This window comes from Camelus ferus, chromosome 11 (genome assembly GCF_009834535.1).
Source record: "Camelus ferus isolate YT-003-E chromosome 11, BCGSAC_Cfer_1.0, whole genome shotgun sequence".
NCBI classification, from domain to species: domain Eukaryota; kingdom Metazoa; phylum Chordata; class Mammalia; order Artiodactyla; family Camelidae; genus Camelus; species Camelus ferus.
This window is the reverse complement of record NC_045706.1, coordinates 31,051,293-31,070,840: the sequence shown is the minus strand read 5'-3', so window position 1 is coordinate 31,070,840 and position 19,548 is coordinate 31,051,293. Positions and strand designations below refer to the sequence as shown.

The 19,548-nt window shown below is 35.7% G+C and overlaps 1 protein-coding gene across 2 annotated transcripts in view; it reads left to right on the top strand.

The window, feature by feature from the left end:
- EXOC6 (exocyst complex component 6) overlaps window positions 1–19,257 on the top strand; it is a 169,221-nt gene extending 149,964 nt beyond the window's left edge. The window contains exons 21-23 of one of the 2 annotated variants that reach the window (XM_032491313.1): window positions 16,746–16,858; window positions 17,669–17,680; window positions 17,989–19,254. In XM_032491313.1, the coding sequence (XP_032347204.1) occupies window positions 16,746–16,858; window positions 17,669–17,680; window positions 17,989–18,121 (258 nt within the window). In that variant the 3' untranslated portion in view covers window positions 18,122–19,254. Of the gene's footprint in view, window positions 1–16,745; window positions 16,859–17,668; window positions 17,681–17,988 lie in introns of both variants that reach the window. The other variant, XM_032491312.1, reaches the window with a different exon arrangement.
- Window positions 19,258–19,548: the final 291 nt, after the last annotated feature.

The window sequence follows — 19,548 nt, the reverse complement described above, 5'->3', positions numbered from 1 at the left end:
GATCAGACATCTCACAAAGTTTACCTTTAAGGTCCAGATATTAGGAAAGTATGCTGCCCTTTGGGAGAGCTTAGATTATAAAGGATTAGGCTGTATGTAAATGACTTTTGCCTTTTTGTCCTTTTGTGTTCCAGTGTCATAATTTTGGTGCCTTACAGCTTATGTGCTTAGCTAAGTATGTAATTTACGTTCATACCTTCAGTTATTGATATAAATTTTGAACTAATAGATTTTTGTGATTATTTTAAGGGTAAAGGTTAGAGCTGTTTAGCAGTTTGGAAAATTACCTTCTAAACAATTTATTGAAAACCAGGGGAAAAAGTCAAACACCATAGTAATTACAAAAATGGTACATGCTCACAGTTCTTTTTTTAAGTAATTACAGACTCACAGGAAGTTACAAATACGATTGAGAGAAGTCCTAGGTACACTTTCCCCAGCGGTAATTTTTTGAATAGTTATCTACAGTTATTACAATCAGAAAATTAACATTGCATGCTCCCTCTTTAAAACACAAAAAGTCAAACATGTAGAAGTATATAAAAATAAAGCTCTCATTTTTTCCTCTTCTTCAGTCTGTCAGAATAATCAGTGTGTTTCCCTGTAGACCTTTTAAAATATACGTTTAAACACACACACATGCAGCCACTCATATGCACCCATGTAGAGTTCTTTGCTTTGGTGGGGAAATGGATCATATATACTATAATTTACATTTTTCATTCAGTAGTACATGATCTGATATTGGTAATTATGGATCAGCTTTATTCTTTTTCATTTTTTCATAATGTTCTATAGTATGAATATACCATAATTTATTAAAGTCCTCTTTTGTTGGACATGATGGAGTCTCCAGTTTTTCTACATATAAATAATACTGCAGTTAATATTTCTAGGATGTATATTGAGCAATAGTGTAAGTATTTCCACAGGCCTTTAGAATTGGAATTACTGGATACTGCCAAAATGATGCTCAAAAAATTATACCAATCAGAATTATTTTTAAGAGAAATATTTAAGTTAGCAATTTGACAACAAACAAAATTAACAGATTTAGGGGGAAAATTATTTGTTTAATTGTGCATTTGAGGCGAATATGGAATACTCCTTATTTGTAAGTATTATACTATGATTAATTTTGAGGTAAATTTTCAGTGTGTTACACAAGGAGTGAATCTTTGTTTCCGTAGAATGGGAATTATAAGCCAGTGCATAATGTAAAGAGAGGTAGTCCCAAATTTAAATGTTTTTAATCATTAATACTCTTGCTGTTTTGTTTTGTTTTTTTCACTGAAAGGGATAGGTTGGAATTTTTAGAATAGTCTACCAGCAATAAAGGATAGTGATATTCTGGCTTTGATAAATATACATACATTAAACTAATTATTTGATATAAACTCAGTATTTGGCACTTTCCAAAAGGGAACTTTATCCTTCCTCTCAAAATTAATTCATATTTTTACCAAAGTTCCAATTATTCATTTATAAGAAATAATATTTTTCTCTAATAAGTTTTATTGAATAAAAATGTTTCTCTTTTTTATTATAGATTTCTTTGAGTTGGGGGTAATTTTTGAGAAGTTTAAATATTTAAATGCTTTGTCAGAAAAATAGCAATAATAGACTGTTTGTTTCACATACTAATGAGTATTATGACCAGAAACACTATATTCACTGTTATGTTCTTTTTGCTATATAAAACAAAATTACCCTAAATTGCCCATACTATATTTGCTATATCCACTGTGAATCTTACAGCACTGTTCTGAAAAACTGTACCAAGCATTCTTTTTTTAAATTGAAGTATATAGTTGATTTACAATGTTGTATTAGTTTCTTGTGTACAGCATAGTGATTCAGTCACATATATATTATATAAATGTATTCTTTTTCACTATAGGTTATTACAAGATATTGAATTCAGTTCCCTGGGCTATACAGTAGGACCTTGTTTTATATATAAAGTATATTTTATATATAATAGTATTGCATTCTTTTTAAAAGCAGATAGGTTATACGTACAAATAAAAGGGAATCTTGTGTAAATTAAGCAATCATTTTGTTTTCCACTAATAGGCTATTTTTTTAGAGCAATTTCAGGCTCACAGCAGAATTGAGCAGAAAATACAGAGTTCCCACATAGCCCTCCCCACCCACACATATATACTCCCCTATCCTCAACATCCCTCATGAGTGTGGCGTATTTGGTACAGTTGATGAACCAACATGGGCGCATTATTACCAACCAAAGTCCATAGTTTACATTAGGGTTCACTCTTGATGTTGTACATTCTGTGGGTTTTGACAAATGCATAATGACATATAGCCACCACTATAGTATCATACAGAATAACTTCATTGCCCTAAAAATCCCTTGTGCTCCATCTGTTCATTCCTCCCTCCCTCCATCTCCCCAAGCCATCTTAATTTATAAACTGAGGAAATTAGTTTCTAATCCTACTTACTTTACACATAAATTTGAACAAGGCACTTAATCTCTCTGAAACTCAGTTTCACCTTTTATAAAACATAGAAAAGTCTCTAATTCACTGGAATGAAATGTTCACGTGAAAAGTTGTACACAAATATGATTAATGGTCTGAAGTAGAAATGAAAAGTTAACAGGTGATTAGTGAACTCTGTGTAAAGACTATCAGGATCCACTTCAGTTAATCTGTGTATGGAGGAGTCCCAGGGTCTGCACATATTTGCACGTATTTGTGCAAAGCTTTTCCAGTGGTTTAAATTAGAAGCTTTTGTGTGTTAATCTGTCGCTTTTCCTTTGTGGCTATGTTTTATCACAGAATGTTCTATGAAACATAATTTAGTTTAGTTCAACAAGCTTTTACTGAATACCCTAAGGGAGAAGTAAGAGATATTACACTTCCCATGAAGGACTCATAATTTGGTTAGAAAGTGGGAACAAACATACCCCCAAAAGGAGGTATATGTACATATTCCAAACTTTCAGAAGCTCTCAGCTGCCTGTAGAACCCCCCATCCTCCAATTTAGATGACTGGTGGAACTCGACACTGCTAACATTCAGCTAGCACTTGGAAAGGATACATTCTACTCATATATTTATAAAAACATATACTAAAATAAATTTAGATTAGTCTTTTAGTCAATAGTGACTTCTTAAGAGCCAAGTGGATATATAGTCATGATGAAAGTTTTTACTAATGATGAGATTGCTGAAGGGATTATTTGACTTGAGAATTAATAATTTATAGTATTTTTGCCTGAACTTCCTTCTTAAGTGTACATTATAACGCTTAGTACTTAATGTTAAGTGACAGTTTAGTCCCTAGAGTGTTTTACAATTTGTAGTTCTTTTTTCTTTGACGCTTTTGTGTTTTCTTAAATGTCAGATCATCTTCCAATTACCTTCAGTCTGTGATTCAATGATTTTCATGGTCATGAAATCCTAAAACTTGAGAATTAGAAGGGACTTCAGAAAATCTAACCAAACCTCCTGGAAGCTCTCGCCTTAACCATCTGCTGCTCCAGATGCCTTGAGATCACCCACATTCAAACAGAGCCTCTCTGCCCTTTTGCAAACCTCATGGCAGCCTTCACCATTTCTTCCTGAGGCCTGGTCAGACATTGTCATTTCTGGCTCTTCCCAGCCATGCATCCCACCTTCTAGAAGATTAAATGTTTGATTACTGAATAAAGTTACGTACTTTCTCCCTACTCTTTCCACCTGCTTTCTCCACTGCTTCCTACCTCTCAACCTTTTCCCCTCATTGTTTCATTTACTCTGTACCTTTTCACTTCTTCTAGCCCTCTTAGCCAATGTAAGTGACCCTACAACTTTTACTGTGGGGCAGACTGTTTTCTTTGCCTCCTTGTCATTGAGTTCTGAGGATACTGCTCACCCTGCAGCCTTCTCTAGTGGTACCCATGCATTCTTTCACAGACTGCACAGTGTGAATGAGAGATTATTCTTCTAGTTTCCCATTTCTACATATAGACCTGTTGTTTTTCCACTCTTGAGTGAAAGTTCCATTCCCTTTAAACCTCCTTCATTGCTCTCTGTCACCATTAATCTCTAGTTGTTGCTTTTGCAATCAATTTATCTATATTCACACTCATCCTCATTTCCCTCCCTTTGGACTCAGATAATGGGTTGCCATCTTATTCAAAGGTCTTTCATCTTCCTATGCCCTTAACACCATCTTTTCTGTGGGACTTTGTTTCATGACTCATCTACCTTTCCTCTGCTTTATCCTTTTCCTAACAATCTTAGCCTAAAAACATGTTCCATCTCTCCTATCTGAGAGAAGGAAAGAGAGAATGAGAGTGTCTTCTCTATTCTCATTCCAGCTATTTCCAATCTATTTTTTCTCTCTTTTCCATCCAGATTCCTTGAAAGAATGATTTAGAAGGAATTGTGTCCTTATTTCGTCATCTCTCGTTCATTCCTCAATCCACCATTACCTGCTTTGCTGCACTGCTAAAACAGTATTCACTTAGGTCACCAGGGAAGATCAGTAGACCTTTACAGCCCTTAACCAACTGGTTCTTCCTGCTGCGTTTGGTAATGTTGATCACATCCTCTCTAAAATTCTTTCTTCTTCAAAGGCTGTACTCTCTTAACATTTTTTTTTCTGTCTCTTTTGCGGCTTTCTTTTCTTTTCGCTAAATTTGGTGTCCCTGAGGCTTCTGTTCTTAGGACACTGCTTTTTATACACCTTACCTGGGTGAATTCATCCATGCTCATCGTATCGCTGGCACAAATGCTGTATGCCTTAGATACATAACCAGTTGCAGTTGCAGGGACTTTTCCTCCTAAATATTTCTCAAACCCATCCTTTTCATCTTAACTACCTGCCTGCTACCTATCCATCCTCTTATCTCTATCCCAGTTACTACTTATCTGTTCTGTTGTATTTCAAGGTTATCAAAACAATCTCCTAATTATTTTTTATGCCTTTCATTTTCACTCCTCAAATCCATTCTTCATGAAGCTGCTGGAGTTACCTACCTAAGTGTAGAATCTGACTGTGTCAGCTCCCTCGTTTAAAGCCTATCAATGGCTACCCAGAGTTCCTAAACAAGGCATGTATGGCTGTTTATGACCTGACCCCTGGCCTCTTCTCCAGCCTGTATTGTACTACCTACTCCCTTACTTATATTTCAGTTCAGCAGCACTAAAGTGCATGACACTCATAAGCACAACTGTTTCTTATCTTTTCACCTTTGTCATGTTGTTCCATCTGCTTGAAAAACTACCAGCCTTTCACTTGATTAACTCCTTTATAAGAGTCAGTTTGGGTACCATCTAAGATACCTTCTTGGGTTTACTTCTCTTCCCCCCAAACAAGATGGAAGGCTCTAATGATAATAACCTATACACAGCTCTATCAGTGTGATTAGCATGTTAATTCATAATTATGTTTGTATGAATCTCTTCCATTACACTTACGAACTCCTTGAATCCAAAGACTGGGTTATCATTATCTTTTCATTGCTAATGTCAAAGAGAGTGCTTGTCAGTTGAAAACATAGTCCCTTCATTTTACAGAAGAGGACGTTGAGACCCAGAGTTTGTAACTCTCTTACATGATTAATTCAAAATGAAAGCTTGATTTAAAAAAAAAACTGAGTAGAGAGGGAATTTAATAAGGTATAGACATAAATACTCTATTGGTGTCAAAAGAAACAGCACTTCTTATCCAAGTGAAATATAATCAGATAAACATTGTATTTATAGGGTATTGATTATGTGAGACTTTGGAGGAGCTTGATTTTTCCCAACCAAATGGTACCGATTTCTAACATTCTAAAACACTGTAACCAAATGTCAGATGTTTTAAAATTATTCTGGGGAAAAAAAAGCCAACTCATTTTAAGTTGCAGTGTTTGCTGAATCTTTCCTTAAAATCGTGTACTCTCTTAATTAACCCAGATTCTTGCTAAGAATTAAATTCCTTTTAAAAAATATTAATTTATTTGCAACGTCTCTGTAAATACTTAAAGAATGCTTCCAACTTTCTTACCTGTTTGTTATCCCTTTTTCCCCTTCTTTGTCTTCCTAATTATCAACAAACTTTACCTCCTCAACTGAGTTGAGGGCACTGGGCCAGGCGCCGTTTTATGTATTACAAAGAAGAGACGCTATGGCTTGAATTTTTTCTGATGGCCCTGTGTAAGATGTTTATGCAGAGTGTCAATGGAAACAATTATCTTAACAGGATGACACAGCCTATTTTGCTTAGAAATGTCCTAATTTCCTGTTTAGGTTATCCAGAGGTCAGGTAGGGATTTCTTTTTGCACTCCCATAGTGCAGATTCACATCATGCAAGCGTTGTAGGACTTAGATCACAATCCGTTTAATTCCACTGGCTGCATTTACCTTCCCAAGAAAGTAAGTCCTTCCCCTGCTGTTTTTATTTAGTTTTTCATTTTGTATTCTACTGCTATAACCTGTAGTAAAGGTAAGATGCCAGTAGCTATTTACCAGTAGTTGCTTCTTAACTGAGCTGCAAGTTAAAGTCTGTCTGTTGCCCATTTTGAAATTCACGTCACAGTAGTGTTAGGGTTACCCCATCCCAGAAATCTGTAACTAAACACTCAGGCGAGCATCAGGTCCCAGAGTAAAGTCATGACTACTTGCCCTGTATGTATTCCTACCTTCCTAAATCAGCTTCAGTGTAGTTTGATAACTGCTCCCCCGCCCCCCGCTTTTTTCATATTTAATTATGCCTTGAGGCTATGGAAAAGCGAAATTTATCTGTTAAAGCGGACACACTAAGCAGCAAGTGTTCTAACATGTTTATTGAGCAAATAATTATACCTGACAAAAAGTAATTACATATACAATCAGGTCTTTATAATTAGGGGTTAAGAAATTATCTGACATAAGGGAAGTAAGGGCCTTTTTGATTTAGAAAAGTAAAAAATACATACATTTTTTAGTTGTTTGAGTAAAGATTACAAAATCTAAGATTTGGGAAAAAAAATGTACGAGGACATAAGCCCCCTTAAGTACAAATACTTCCCAAGGTAATGTAGTATTCTTTGTCTTTAATAGAGACCACAAAGATCCTTTTTTCCTTATTTCCATCATGCTAAGTATGGTAGTCTAGCTAACCCTGCGTTCTTTGAGAATCCAAGGCAAAATGGTAAATGGTGTATTTATATTCTAGGTCATAAAACTGAGACCTTATCTCTAGAAAGCTGAACAAATGAGATATGCATCTGAAATTCATGTTCCCGCTTCACCAAAAATTTCTTGCAAGCACTAGAACTGAGGTTTCTGCTTTTGTCATGCCTGCTAGGATATTACCATAAAAACCATCCCCCTTTTCCTCCTAAGGCGGGATTTAATAATGGTCATGGTACGTCTCATTTATTTCAAATGGTCTGAATTCCATTTTTTTTTCATTTGAAGTAATTGTCTTTTGTTTATTTTTTAATTAAGTAATTTTTTAATTGAAGTACAGTTATTTACAGTGTTATGTTAATTTCTGGTGTACAGCATAGTGATTCAGTCATACATATATATTCTTTTGCATATTCTAACTTATTGTAGGTTATTACAAAGTATTGAATATAGTTCTCTGTGTTGTACCATAGGATGAGTTCCATTTTAAGGAATAGAATGATAAGATGCCATGAGGCCTGATGTATTCAGTGTTAATTTTAGTTTAGTTTTGTTTTTTTCAAAAGCCACAAGTCAGTGTTTATTACTAATGACAAATTATAAATAATAAATATTACTTGACTTGCCAAAATTTTAGAGTAAAACATATGGGACTAATTTTATTCAATACTAAGTTAATCCAGCTATTAGAGTCTGCAGGTTTTCATTTGCATTATTTTGAATCACAACCTTAGGGAGAAGAGAGGAGAGGAATATCCAATTAGACTTTAAAAGGTGGCTATACCCTTCCCCTTGTTCTTCTTAACGACTGCACTCTAAAGGAGCACGTAGAGAAACCCCAGTCTAGTCTAGCGTCCCTCATTTGAGCAACTATTGTATCCTGGAGTAAATACACATTTGTATACAATTTTTCTTCTTTGACTAATCCATATTGTTTTCCTTTGTTATTTGAGTTCTTCCAAAGTCAGTTCATACAAGCAGATCTTACTTCTTCATGGATTCAGTGAAGCAAAATGACTCATCAGAGAGAACTGAAAGTCTGGTAAACACCTCTCATCATGAGTTCCAAGGCCTAATTTCTTTAGTATTGGAAGTCTGAGCTTCATTGGTGAAAAATTCATTACATAACCACCTGTTACATAAGTGTGGCAGATGATGTAATGAATCTGGACAGAAAATTAAACGTATGACCTGGGAATGTTTATTTAACATGTTTAATGGGGGCATTGGTGGTAAGTTTACAAAAGGTAACCTCAGGAGCAGAACTTTGGTTATGAAATATTTTAGTACATTCTATAGTACAATTTAAATCAGTCCATAAATAGACTAGTCTGGCTTTCAGAATAATTATAAGACATTACTAAAAATTCAGAGATACTTTGATCATAAATAGTTTACATGTAAAGTAAATGATAACATAGCTATCTGATTAGTATATATGATGTGGGTGCAGTGTAGACATAAAATTCTGTGTCAGAAGGTAACATTTGCAGCTCATCTCAACATATATTTACTTGGTTCTAACCATATACCAGGTATTGGGCCAAATGTGAAGATATAGATATTAAGCAAAGCAAGTCACCAGCTTTGAGGCACTTACAAAGTACATTATTAGGAAGAAGGAAAAGGCACTTCAGCTCTTGGCATATTGGAAAGAGACAGGGCTGAGGTAGCCATGAATCATCTGGACTACAAAAGGAATCATTGAAATTTGATTCTTTAGTGGGTGGACAGACATATTAACTATGATACCAACATACTGTGAAAAATACTGCACTAGAGATTTGTGGAGGGTGCTATGAGGACACATGAAAGAGAAACAGCTAACCCAGCCAAGGTGGTCTGGGAGGCTTCCTGAGAGAGATGAATGCAGACTTAAATTTTATGGAATAAGTAAGAGTTACCTGAGTGACAAAGGAAGGGAAGGTGACTCAGAGGAGAAGAAAATGATAATGTCCTGGTTGGGGGGAGTCATCATGGCTTGTTAGAGAACTGAGTAGTTCCTCCTTTAGGAGCTTAAATTCCAAGGCAGGAAAGGAAGCCAAAAGGTGACCTTAACATGACTTTGCATGTCATGTTAAGGAGCTTGAACTTTATCTTGTGGGAGCTGGGAAGCCATTGAAGATTTTAAGCAAGTGAATGATGTGATCAGATTTGTATTTTAGCTGCATTTCTCTGGCAGCCGTGTGGAGATCTGGGGTATTAGAAGGGAGAGGCAGAGGGGATAGGCAAGACCAAAGGCCCCAGGGGAGAGAGCATGCGGTCTGATCTAGGACAGTAGCCGTAGTAGTAGTAGGGGGTGGAAAGTAGGTGGCCAGTGAATTCAGGAAGTATTCAGGAGGTTAAATTGGCACAATTTGGCGATAAGTTAGATACAGGAGTTGTGAGAGAGAGGAGTCAAAACGGACTGAATCTGAATTTCTGGTTTGGGTAATTAGATAAGTGCTGTCACTCAATGTGTGACCCGCCTTACAATATGAGGCAGTTGTACCAGGTACACTCATAACTGAGGAAAAACAAATCACATATATATGTAGAGGTATTATAAAACCCAAAATCACTCTCAGCTATTTGAGTTAAATCTACTTGAGCAAACTATCTGAAATGTTCCTTCCTGTTTGGATAATTGTAAGGGTTTTTGTTTTTCAGAAATAGAGGCTAAAAAAATTCTTGATAATAATGTACTGATATCTTCCTGCATTCATAACTTCCTGCATTCAAAAACTTTTAGGAAACTTTAGTTAAATATCTGTTTGTCATTTGGGCTTAAATACATAATATAAATATTTTAAACCCAAATTGCAAAAGAATTATTTAAAACTCAAGTATATAAGGTGCTAATATTCTTATATTACTAAACAGAGAGTCAAAAGATCCTCTTAAAAGCTTCTGTAACAAATTCTACTCCTAGGTCTATATACAGAGGAAATAACGCTTGTCCACACAAAAACTTGTTCATATCAGTATTATTCATAATAGCCCCCAAATGGGAAGAACCCAAATGTCCACTAACTGTTGAATGGATAAGCAAATGTGATACATCCATACAATGGAATCTTACTTGGCAATAAAGAGAAATGAAGTACCAACACCTGCTACAACATGGATGACCCTTGAAAACATGGTGCTAAGTGAAAGAAGCCAGACACAAAAGACCACATGTTATGTGACTCCCATTTGGAGAGTGACTGCTGAGGGGTATGGGGGATTCTTTGGGGTGATACAAATGTTCTCAAGTTGATTGAGATGGTTGCAGAACTCTGTGAATATACTCAAGACCATTGATTTGTATACATAAGTAGATGAATTGGACAGTATGTGAAATACATCTCAAAACGGCTTAAAAATTTTTAAGGTGATACAACAAGAAATAGAAGTTTAATTATATTAAAATTATGAAAACAAGAATAGAGGAAAAATTGTGATAACTACCAAATTAGGAAGGTAGTGTAAGTAAGGTAAACCCTCATACAGACAGCTGCAAGATGATCAATAAAAACTAGAAAAATAAGCATATTTAGAAATATTGAGATGATCACCAGCATTAAAACAGAAGGGGACATGATTGCTTCTGAGAATGGGAAGGGTGGGGCAGTGGACTGTTCATTTTCATGATGTGCCCCATTTGATCATTAGCCATGTATTGCTTGATAAAATTAATTTTAATAAATAAGCCACATAAAATCATACATATATATCTGAATGCCATTTTAACCATGATAGTGACCAAGAAGTTCAAGATAAAGCAAATATGGACGTGTATAAATCTGATGCTGTAAATTCTTTTTGCCTCTTTTTTTCCCCCAGATTCCAAACTCACCTAGTAGTTATTAAGGACTACTACATAGCTCATCAACAACAGTTCTTTAAGAACATTTTACTTCTGCTGTGCAGTTCATTTGAATTAAGTGACTTGAAGAGACTAATGCCTTTAAGACATAATGTGCTCAGAGCTCATTCCCAGTCCTCACGTAGGTAGGAGTGGATAGGCTGGCTGAGAGCAGGTTTGGCAGATGGGACATTAGAAGAGGGCAGGCATGGATTAGGGGTCAGGTGTATCTGAGAGCCAAACGGCAGCCTGAGGGTAGTTAACACCTGAGGGCAAAAGGTGAGGTGGGTGGAGGCACAATACTGCTTCTTCACAGTTTTTGCCCAAGCCCTCTCTAACTGCTACTTAAAATTCTCTTCCATGCTGTGTGTGGACTCTTCCACATATGTTTTCAGATAGCTAGGAAGAGGGTAAAGCTAAGTGTTTTAAAAAGCATATGGAGCTCATCATTTGATTTCAGCATCTATTTTTTAAAAAAGACTTGTATTTCCCCCACATTGTGGCTAATTTAGTAAGACCCATTTTTCTTGAATCTCCAGTGCCTAATTATATTTCTTCCTTAAAACTACATTCTAGTTGAGGATTTTTGTTGTTGTTTAAATCTCTGAAGCACTCTAGGAACCCTTGCTTTGGCTTTGTTTTTTTGGAGGCAAAGGAAAAATGATCTCCTGGTTTACTTTTGGAATCTGCAAAGCAACTCTGAGGCCCCAGGTGGATTTGGTGTTTGGAAAAGGGAATTTGGGGGACTGAGGTTGACCCTGAGCCCCCAGGTCACTGTTCACATTTACAAAAGCAAACCTGGTATCCCCAATTGCTTTTCTCTTGAGGTTGGCTTAACTTTATTTATTTTCTGTCTTGGGTCACTGCCCCTGAGGTGCTTCAAAAGCAAAACCCAAAAGACCCAAAACAATGAAAGCTAAACCAGATTCAAGGAAAAAATGACCTGGCACTCTGGGTTCACTTTTACAAAGGCAAAAAGTCACTTGAGGAGTTCCACAGAATGGTTTTAAGTCGGCCTAGATTCATTGTGTTATTTGCACAAAGTGATCTCAACAGGTCTAAGACCCCAGGTTCCTTGGGTGTAGATTTGGAGTGCGACTTAGGATGGGAAACTGTCAGCAAGCTAAATGCATTGACACAGATGAATTCTTCAGTGATTCCGAAGAGATTCAACTATTTTGAGCATATAAATGGGACCACCCATGCAACCATTTCTTGCCTTAAGCTGAATCTTTTTGTTTGCTGGACACACACAGGGAACACTGAGGAAGTGAGAAGTACAACTCACTTTAAAAAATTGGCATCAACCCACTCTGTGTTATCAGATTAGTTATGAAGGGTATTTTTGAATCCTTGGTGAAAAAAAGTTAGGTTACTAATTTGAAGTAATCTTACAAATCGTGATGAAATAGAACTCAGGCACACTATTTGACTATTCATTTTTATGTGATCCATACTTTGCTTACTTCCCAAAAGGATTTAAGATGGAATTACTTTCCTTGACTATTGGGATAAGCCCATTTTTAGAACTTAATACCAATTTTCATTATAATATGCCTGACTTTATCCTTTAATAGGTAATTGTAAAATTGCTTTTGGATAATCTAGGGGAGATTTTTGTTTTTGTTCATGTTTGATCTACATCTTTGAATTTCAGGTATATGTGTTAACTAATAAATTCACCTGTTGAGGCCATGTCTTACAGTTTATTTATAAGACAGAGAGATTTTGTGTGATTAATAACAAATGTATTATTTGTGTACTGCCACCTGAAAGAAGCAAAACTTGAGATGTTGAAGTGAGGCTTTTCCATACTTTAGGTTTTAATATTAAGGGCATAGTATATCCTGTGAAACCTCACCGAGTGTGAGAGACAGTCCCCAAGGCAGTGACTGTGTGAAGACGAGTGGCAGTGGCTGTACCTGGTGCCATTCCAGTTCCCTCGTCCCTTCCTGTCACACTGGCTCCAGAGCAGTCATGTTCTTTTTAAACCATCTCGAAGACCAGGGATTGTGCTTCTTGATCAAAGCAAGCATAGGTAGCAGCCTGTTAGCAATGGACTCAGTCCATAAATCTGGCCTGGCATAGTGTTAGGTAGGACCCTGTGATAACATCCTAGTTTTGTATTACATCTTTCGCTTCAATAGAACTTAACTTTAAAAAGTGGAAAAGGAGGGGAAGAATATAGCTCAGTGGTAGAGCTCATGCTTTGCATGCGCAAGGTTCTGGATTCAATCCCCAGTACTTCCATTAAAAATAAACAAAGAAACCAAATTACCCCCCCCCCAGAAAAAAAGTGAAAAAGGACCTTATAATTGTTATGGATGGAGGGATATGGGTAGGCCATTCAGAAATATTAGTGCTTCTTTTTCTAGGAAGATCATTTACCTTAATTAGACCCAATGCCTTATCAAGAGGGAATCTGTCCCCTTTGTCAAGCCCCAGTGAAAGCCTGGGAAAGGTGGCAGGAAGTGGTTGACTGCATTCACTTGCCCTCGTTTGCCTGCAGGCCAACTTTGGCCTTTTTCAGAGAGCATAAACCAGAGTTGTCCGCAGGGAGCTGATCTGTTATGCTCCCAAAGCCTAAGAAAAAACTCCCCAGTAAACTTGGAATAGTGGTCTGGTGTCATCAATCAGGGAGCTGTTTCTTGAATATCTACTGAGTGGTTACACTCTGCTGGCCACACTTTCTGAGTCTGCCTGCCCAGCTCTGTGAAGTTTATTTCTATTTACTTATTGAAATGTGGTATTATGCATTTGAAAAATCCTTACACACACGGAATTGAGAAATCTGAATATGAGATCAGCATGCTTGCTGGCCCTGTCTCCCTCTCCATCCACATCCATGTATCCTTTGGGACATAGACACTGAAATGGTGCTCAAGTTGATGCCACTTTCATGGGCTGAAAATAATGAGCAAGTGGTCACCAGCTCCTACATAAATCTGTTTCTACCTTGCTTGATATTAAATTGAGAGTTACTTCCTCATGTGTTACTGTAGTTTAACTCACTAGGATTTTGTGTGAATAGTTTTTTTCTTTACAATTTCTTCATGTTAACCTCAAAATAGTACTTGTTTCCTCATTAAGTGTCTGCCTCCCTACTTTCCCCACCTACAGTGTGAACTTTTTGAGGACAGGGACTTGTCTCATTCTGTACTATATTCTGATACCTAGCACAGTAGCTAGCACATTGTAGGTGGGCAGTCAGTATTTGAGGAACGAATAAGTACATCTTATCTAGATCCAGAGCCCTTTTATCCACCTTGGCCATGCATTCCTTAACCATTAATGTGCAAATTTATGCAGATTCCCATTGGTATCTACTAGTTAACTATGCACTTTATGTATTTCTATGAAGTATTAGTATAAATTTGAAAGCATGTAGATTAGACTTGTCTATAGGTGGCCAGGTAGGTTAAATTTTGTGGTTCCTGTAATTTCTAGCTGTAAGGAATTTACATATGAATGTCTCTGACCATATGTGAAAAAAAAAAAAGCATAATATTTCTTTATCTAGGAAAGTCTATTTTTGTGCTGTAGAAGAACCAGTTCTGTGTTCACAGTTGAAGTTGGTGTAGGTTTTAAATTCATTAAATGGGCTCCTCCATTGCCACTTGGGGGTAGATCAGCCTTTATTTTAAGGCCTCTTCCTCTTCCAAATCCCAAAGGTCATGTTGCTAATGCCTTTGGAAAGAAAGGGAAATTGCAACCAGTACGTTAAGGGGTTACTTTCTGCTGACTGTGCACATCCCACACACACTTGTGCAAACACATACCTGTGTATACCTGAAAGAAGACCCCTTCAAAATGAGGCTTTTATTAACAACTGTGTAAGGACTATTCATTATTGAATTTATCAAAATATGGATATATACATGTATGTAAGCCTCATTTCTAACTCTAGAATTAATACATGTCCATTGTGGGATATTAATAAAATAAAGAAAACAGTTAACAGTTACCCATTATCCCACCACCCAAATTACAACCAGTTCTTAACATTTTCTCATATTTTCTTCCAGTCTCTTTTGATGGATTTTATGTAATTTTAGTAGCAGCATTTATCATAAGCTCCTTCCCAAGCTATTTTAAATCCTGTGTGTGCATCAGTTTGAATAACCATATAACATTCACCTTCTGGGTGAACCATTCTCTTAATACTGAGATTTAGACTGTTTTCATTGTTTTTTCTCCTTCTTCAGTTTTTGATAACACAGGTAACATTTCTGAGATTGATATATTTGTTCATAAATTTGTCTACCTTTATTGTTTCCTGAAGTTGGATTCCTAGAAGTAGGATTACTGAGTCAAAGAGAATGGTCATTTTTTATAAGGTTCTTAAAGACATACTGCAAATTCACATTCCAGAGAAGCTCTACCAACTTACATTTTCACTGTGGAGTGTAGAAAGTAACTTTTCCTCCTTGTGAAAGAAGGGGGAAATGTACTTGTTGCAAGCAAGAGTCCAAAATCACACAGAACTTGAAATACGTTCCCTTTTCTTTTTCAGAGAGTATATTCTTTTAATATTGTCTCCGTGTAGTTTCTGTATCAGTGTTTTAACTTTTGGTATGGCCTAAAATGTTGTCCAAAAGAAAATAGTGTGGCTTTTAATATTAGTAGTTAACATTTTCATTATAGAATTTTCCTCTTTTTACAAGAAAATCTGTATTACTAGCTGTATACTGGCTGGGAAAAGAGTCAGACAAGTCTATTATCTTCCTAAGAAAGAACTAGTTTCTTGTAACTTTCCTGTAGGTTTTAATCACCCCAGAAGTTTTATCCCTCTCAGAGCCAGTGGGTTGGCTCACATATCCTATGAGTAAATACAAATGCCTCTTCCTTCATTTGAAAGCAAAACCAATACACCCCTTACTTTTAAAGTGAGCTAAAACAAAAAGAAAGAATAATATAAAAACTGAAGGAAGGTAGTAAGTAAAGCATTTAGCTTTCTGAAACAATTCAAATGGGGATAGGAAGTTGGTTTTAAATGGCTTAAAGGGGATTAGGGTTTTAAAGTTGGATAAGGAGTTTGGTGCTTTGGTTTAGGCATGGCATTGCTTTTAAAAGATTACTTCCATATTTGACAACAATTCTAACTGGAGAGTATAAAGCAAATAGTTTTAAAACACTATGGAAAACAAGAGGGTTTCTTTTTTGTTGTTGTTTGTTGATACAAAATGATTGCCTAGAGTTAACAGGCTGAGTCCTGAAGGCCTCATTTCATAACACAACTGAGGATCTGTCACTGGGGAGAATCCAGCAGAGGTTGTTTAATGTACTTCATTGAGATTATCTGAGCTTTTCGGTTTAAATTACTTTGGGAAAAGTCTAGGTGCAAACAGCTTCTTTGAAAGGTAAACATACTTAACCTCTAAGAAAAAGGGTTCAATTTAAGTTCTTTAAAATTCTTCAGTTAGTATCACCAACCCTTATTAATAAAATTTGAGTATAAGCTGAATAATGTGCAAAGATTTGATGTCTATACATCAGTACAAGTGTTAATATAATTATATTAACAATGTTTTCAGTATTTTACAATTGTTTGAAAATGCAATTAAGTAGTTTATTAAAAAAAAAGCAACCCCAGACAATTTTAGTAATTCCAAAAGTGAAAAGATATTATCTACTATGTTGGTTATAAAATTTTGTTAATGAAGTTTTAAAAATGAATTTTCCCGTTCTGTTGCATCCAAGAAGCAGGTTGCGTTAAAATGGAAAAAGAGTAGCATATACTTTATGTATAAGCTGTAGAGAAACAATCACAAGTCGGTTTAACATCTTCCCCCATCTTCCTCAGCTCCTTGACCTGTTCATGGTTTGGGATTGGTCTACTTACCTAGCTGATTATGGACAGCCAGCTTCTAAGTACCTTCGGGTAAATCCAAACACAGCCCTTACTCTTTTGGAGAAGTGAGTATATTCTGGAAACTTTTTGTCATGCTATTTTAGCATTTTGTGATTCAGTAATAATTGAAAACTAGAGATTTTTATCAAAAGAGAAATGTCTGTATGGAGCTTAAAAGCTCAGTTCATTTTTAATGACCAAAATATAAGCCTCTTTGTTTCTCGCCTTCAGTATTAGTGTAGTTTTATATATGAGATTGCTGTTTATGTTGATATGAACAAAAGAATTTTCCTATTGTATCTTCAATAGCAGGCTTAATTGGCTATGGAAATATGCTTACTAAAGATAAGTGAGAGTCGGAACTATTTTTTAAAAATACTGTAACACAGGAAAGAAGGCATTTTGTAAAACATGGCTAGGGATTGGAATGTTTGCCACCAGTGCTGTCTAAATCCTACCGTGATGGACTTGGAATCTTTACAGGTAGAGAAGTATGTGTTTTGAAAAAATAATATTATAAAAACTGAAATAATAGAATATTTACTGATATGTGTTCTCCAATTTAAAATAATACCAGTGTAGGTGTTACTTTTCCCTCTCAATGTGGCAGATTTTCTTTTCACTCTATCATATTTCATTTTAAGTATCACTTAAATTTTTCAAGTTTTGAATTAAAAGTGTATATTATTTTCCCCAACAGTTCAAAATATGTGGTGTATTTGATTTGAGAGGACACAAGGAGCTGTTTTAAATAAATGTAAACTTGTTTTGCAATGCCATGAAACACCACTGAGGCAAAAAAAAAAAAAGGCTGCTTTTGATTTTCTAATGTTATTTTTCCTTTCACCTTGTCTTGCTATGAATGTGATTTGCAGAGTCCATAGAGGGTATGTATTTTAGCATACTTTATGAAATGATGTTAGAAAATAGTATGATATAAGCAAACTTATTATGCTTTAGATTTCCATACTAATGCAAAAACACCACTTCATATAGAATGCAAAATAAAGCTGCTAATTTTTTGTGTAGTTGCTATCTCTGTAATATTATTAGTAATACCTATTTTCTTTGAACTATATTTTTCAAGCATAGGATTAGTGTGAGATAATCCAGAGCATGCCAAGATATTTTATTTGTGACGGCATAGCTTTTAATTTCCTTTTACTAAAGCTTCTTCTTTCACATATATTCCTAGGATGAAGGATACTAGCAAAAAGAACAATATATTTGCTCAGTTCAGAAAGAATGATCGAGACAAACAGAAGCTGATAGAGACAGTCGTGAAACAGCTGAGAAGTTTGGTGAATGGTATGTCCCAGCACACATAGACTTCACATCGCTTGTACTCAGTGACAACAAATCTGAGACTCAGCATTGATACCTAACAAACACTGGTCATGATACACAAACTTGTTTGCATAATTTGAAAATACAATAGAGAAAAGACAATGATGAGAGCTTAAACAAGAAACAATTATAAATATGATTTGTATGGATTTTTAAATAATTGAATACTATTTTATATATGGAAAATGTGACTTTTTTTCACTTTGAGGGTAATATATAATCAGGTCAAAAATTGTATATGAAACTGATTGTAAATACATTAGAAAAACTTATGCATCTACATATAAGTATTTCTTTTCTATTTGAACTTGAATAATGTGTGTGTGTGTGTGTGTGTGTGTGTGTTTTCCCCCAGTATCTGGCTTTGGAATGCAATCATGTCTGATTTGGGAGCATTTCACTGTCATTTTCTGACTTTTAACTTTAATTTTCATCTCAGTATGATTTAAGTAGACTAAATTTTCTAATTCTGCTGATTCTGAGGGAGGAAAAGGACGAATCTTTAAAGGTCCCTGTAATCAAACTTCATTTAACCTGATAAGAATGTGAATTATTTGTTCTACTTGGGTTGGTTTAATTTAATATGAATATGAAGAAAAGGTGTTTAGATTTTTTTAAGACGCAGTGTTCCTGTTCAGCAGGGTTATTATTTCTAACTATATTATCTGTAGCTGGATCCAACTGATCTGGTTTGGCTTGGTTCAAGTTAGAAGGATAGGAAATAAGTGGGACTAACCACTTCAGGTGCAGCTCACGCTAGGATAGATGTGTTCCTACACACACAAGTTACCACTGGGGTCAGGTTACTGTCTTCAAAGAGGAGATCTCAGTATGGTATCCTCACTGTGGAAACAAGCCAAACCAAATGAACTCTGGAAAACCTAAAACGAATGTACATTTTACTCTGTGTAAATTACTGTGGTCCAGATGGTAATATCAGTCTGATCCTTACTTTCTCTTCATTGTATTTATACTGAATAATCCTTTTTGCATTTTCAGGATTCATGCCTGTAAGAAACTTATATTTTACTCTGTAAAATAAGTGTAAAGAATTCTATGTACATTTCTTGATTTTGTGATGAAATATTAAAAAGGTTGAGCAAGTTGCTGAAAATTCGTTGCTACATCTATTTAGAGCTTCCTGGTTTAAAACAACTGCTTCCTTCAGAAAGGCTATTATTCGCTAGCTGTTACAACTGAGAGTGTCACCAAAACATAATAAGCATTTATTTTCTTGACTATCTCTTTTCCTTAAAGTAGTTTATAACATTAAAAAAATTACATGGAAAACATGATAATTCCAGGCACAATACAATCTGGAAGTTACGAGGGAAGCGGTGAACAGCTCGTTCTCTTTAAGGACTGAAATGTGGTGTCCCTGGCGTGCCTTACCCAGCCCTCCAGGGCA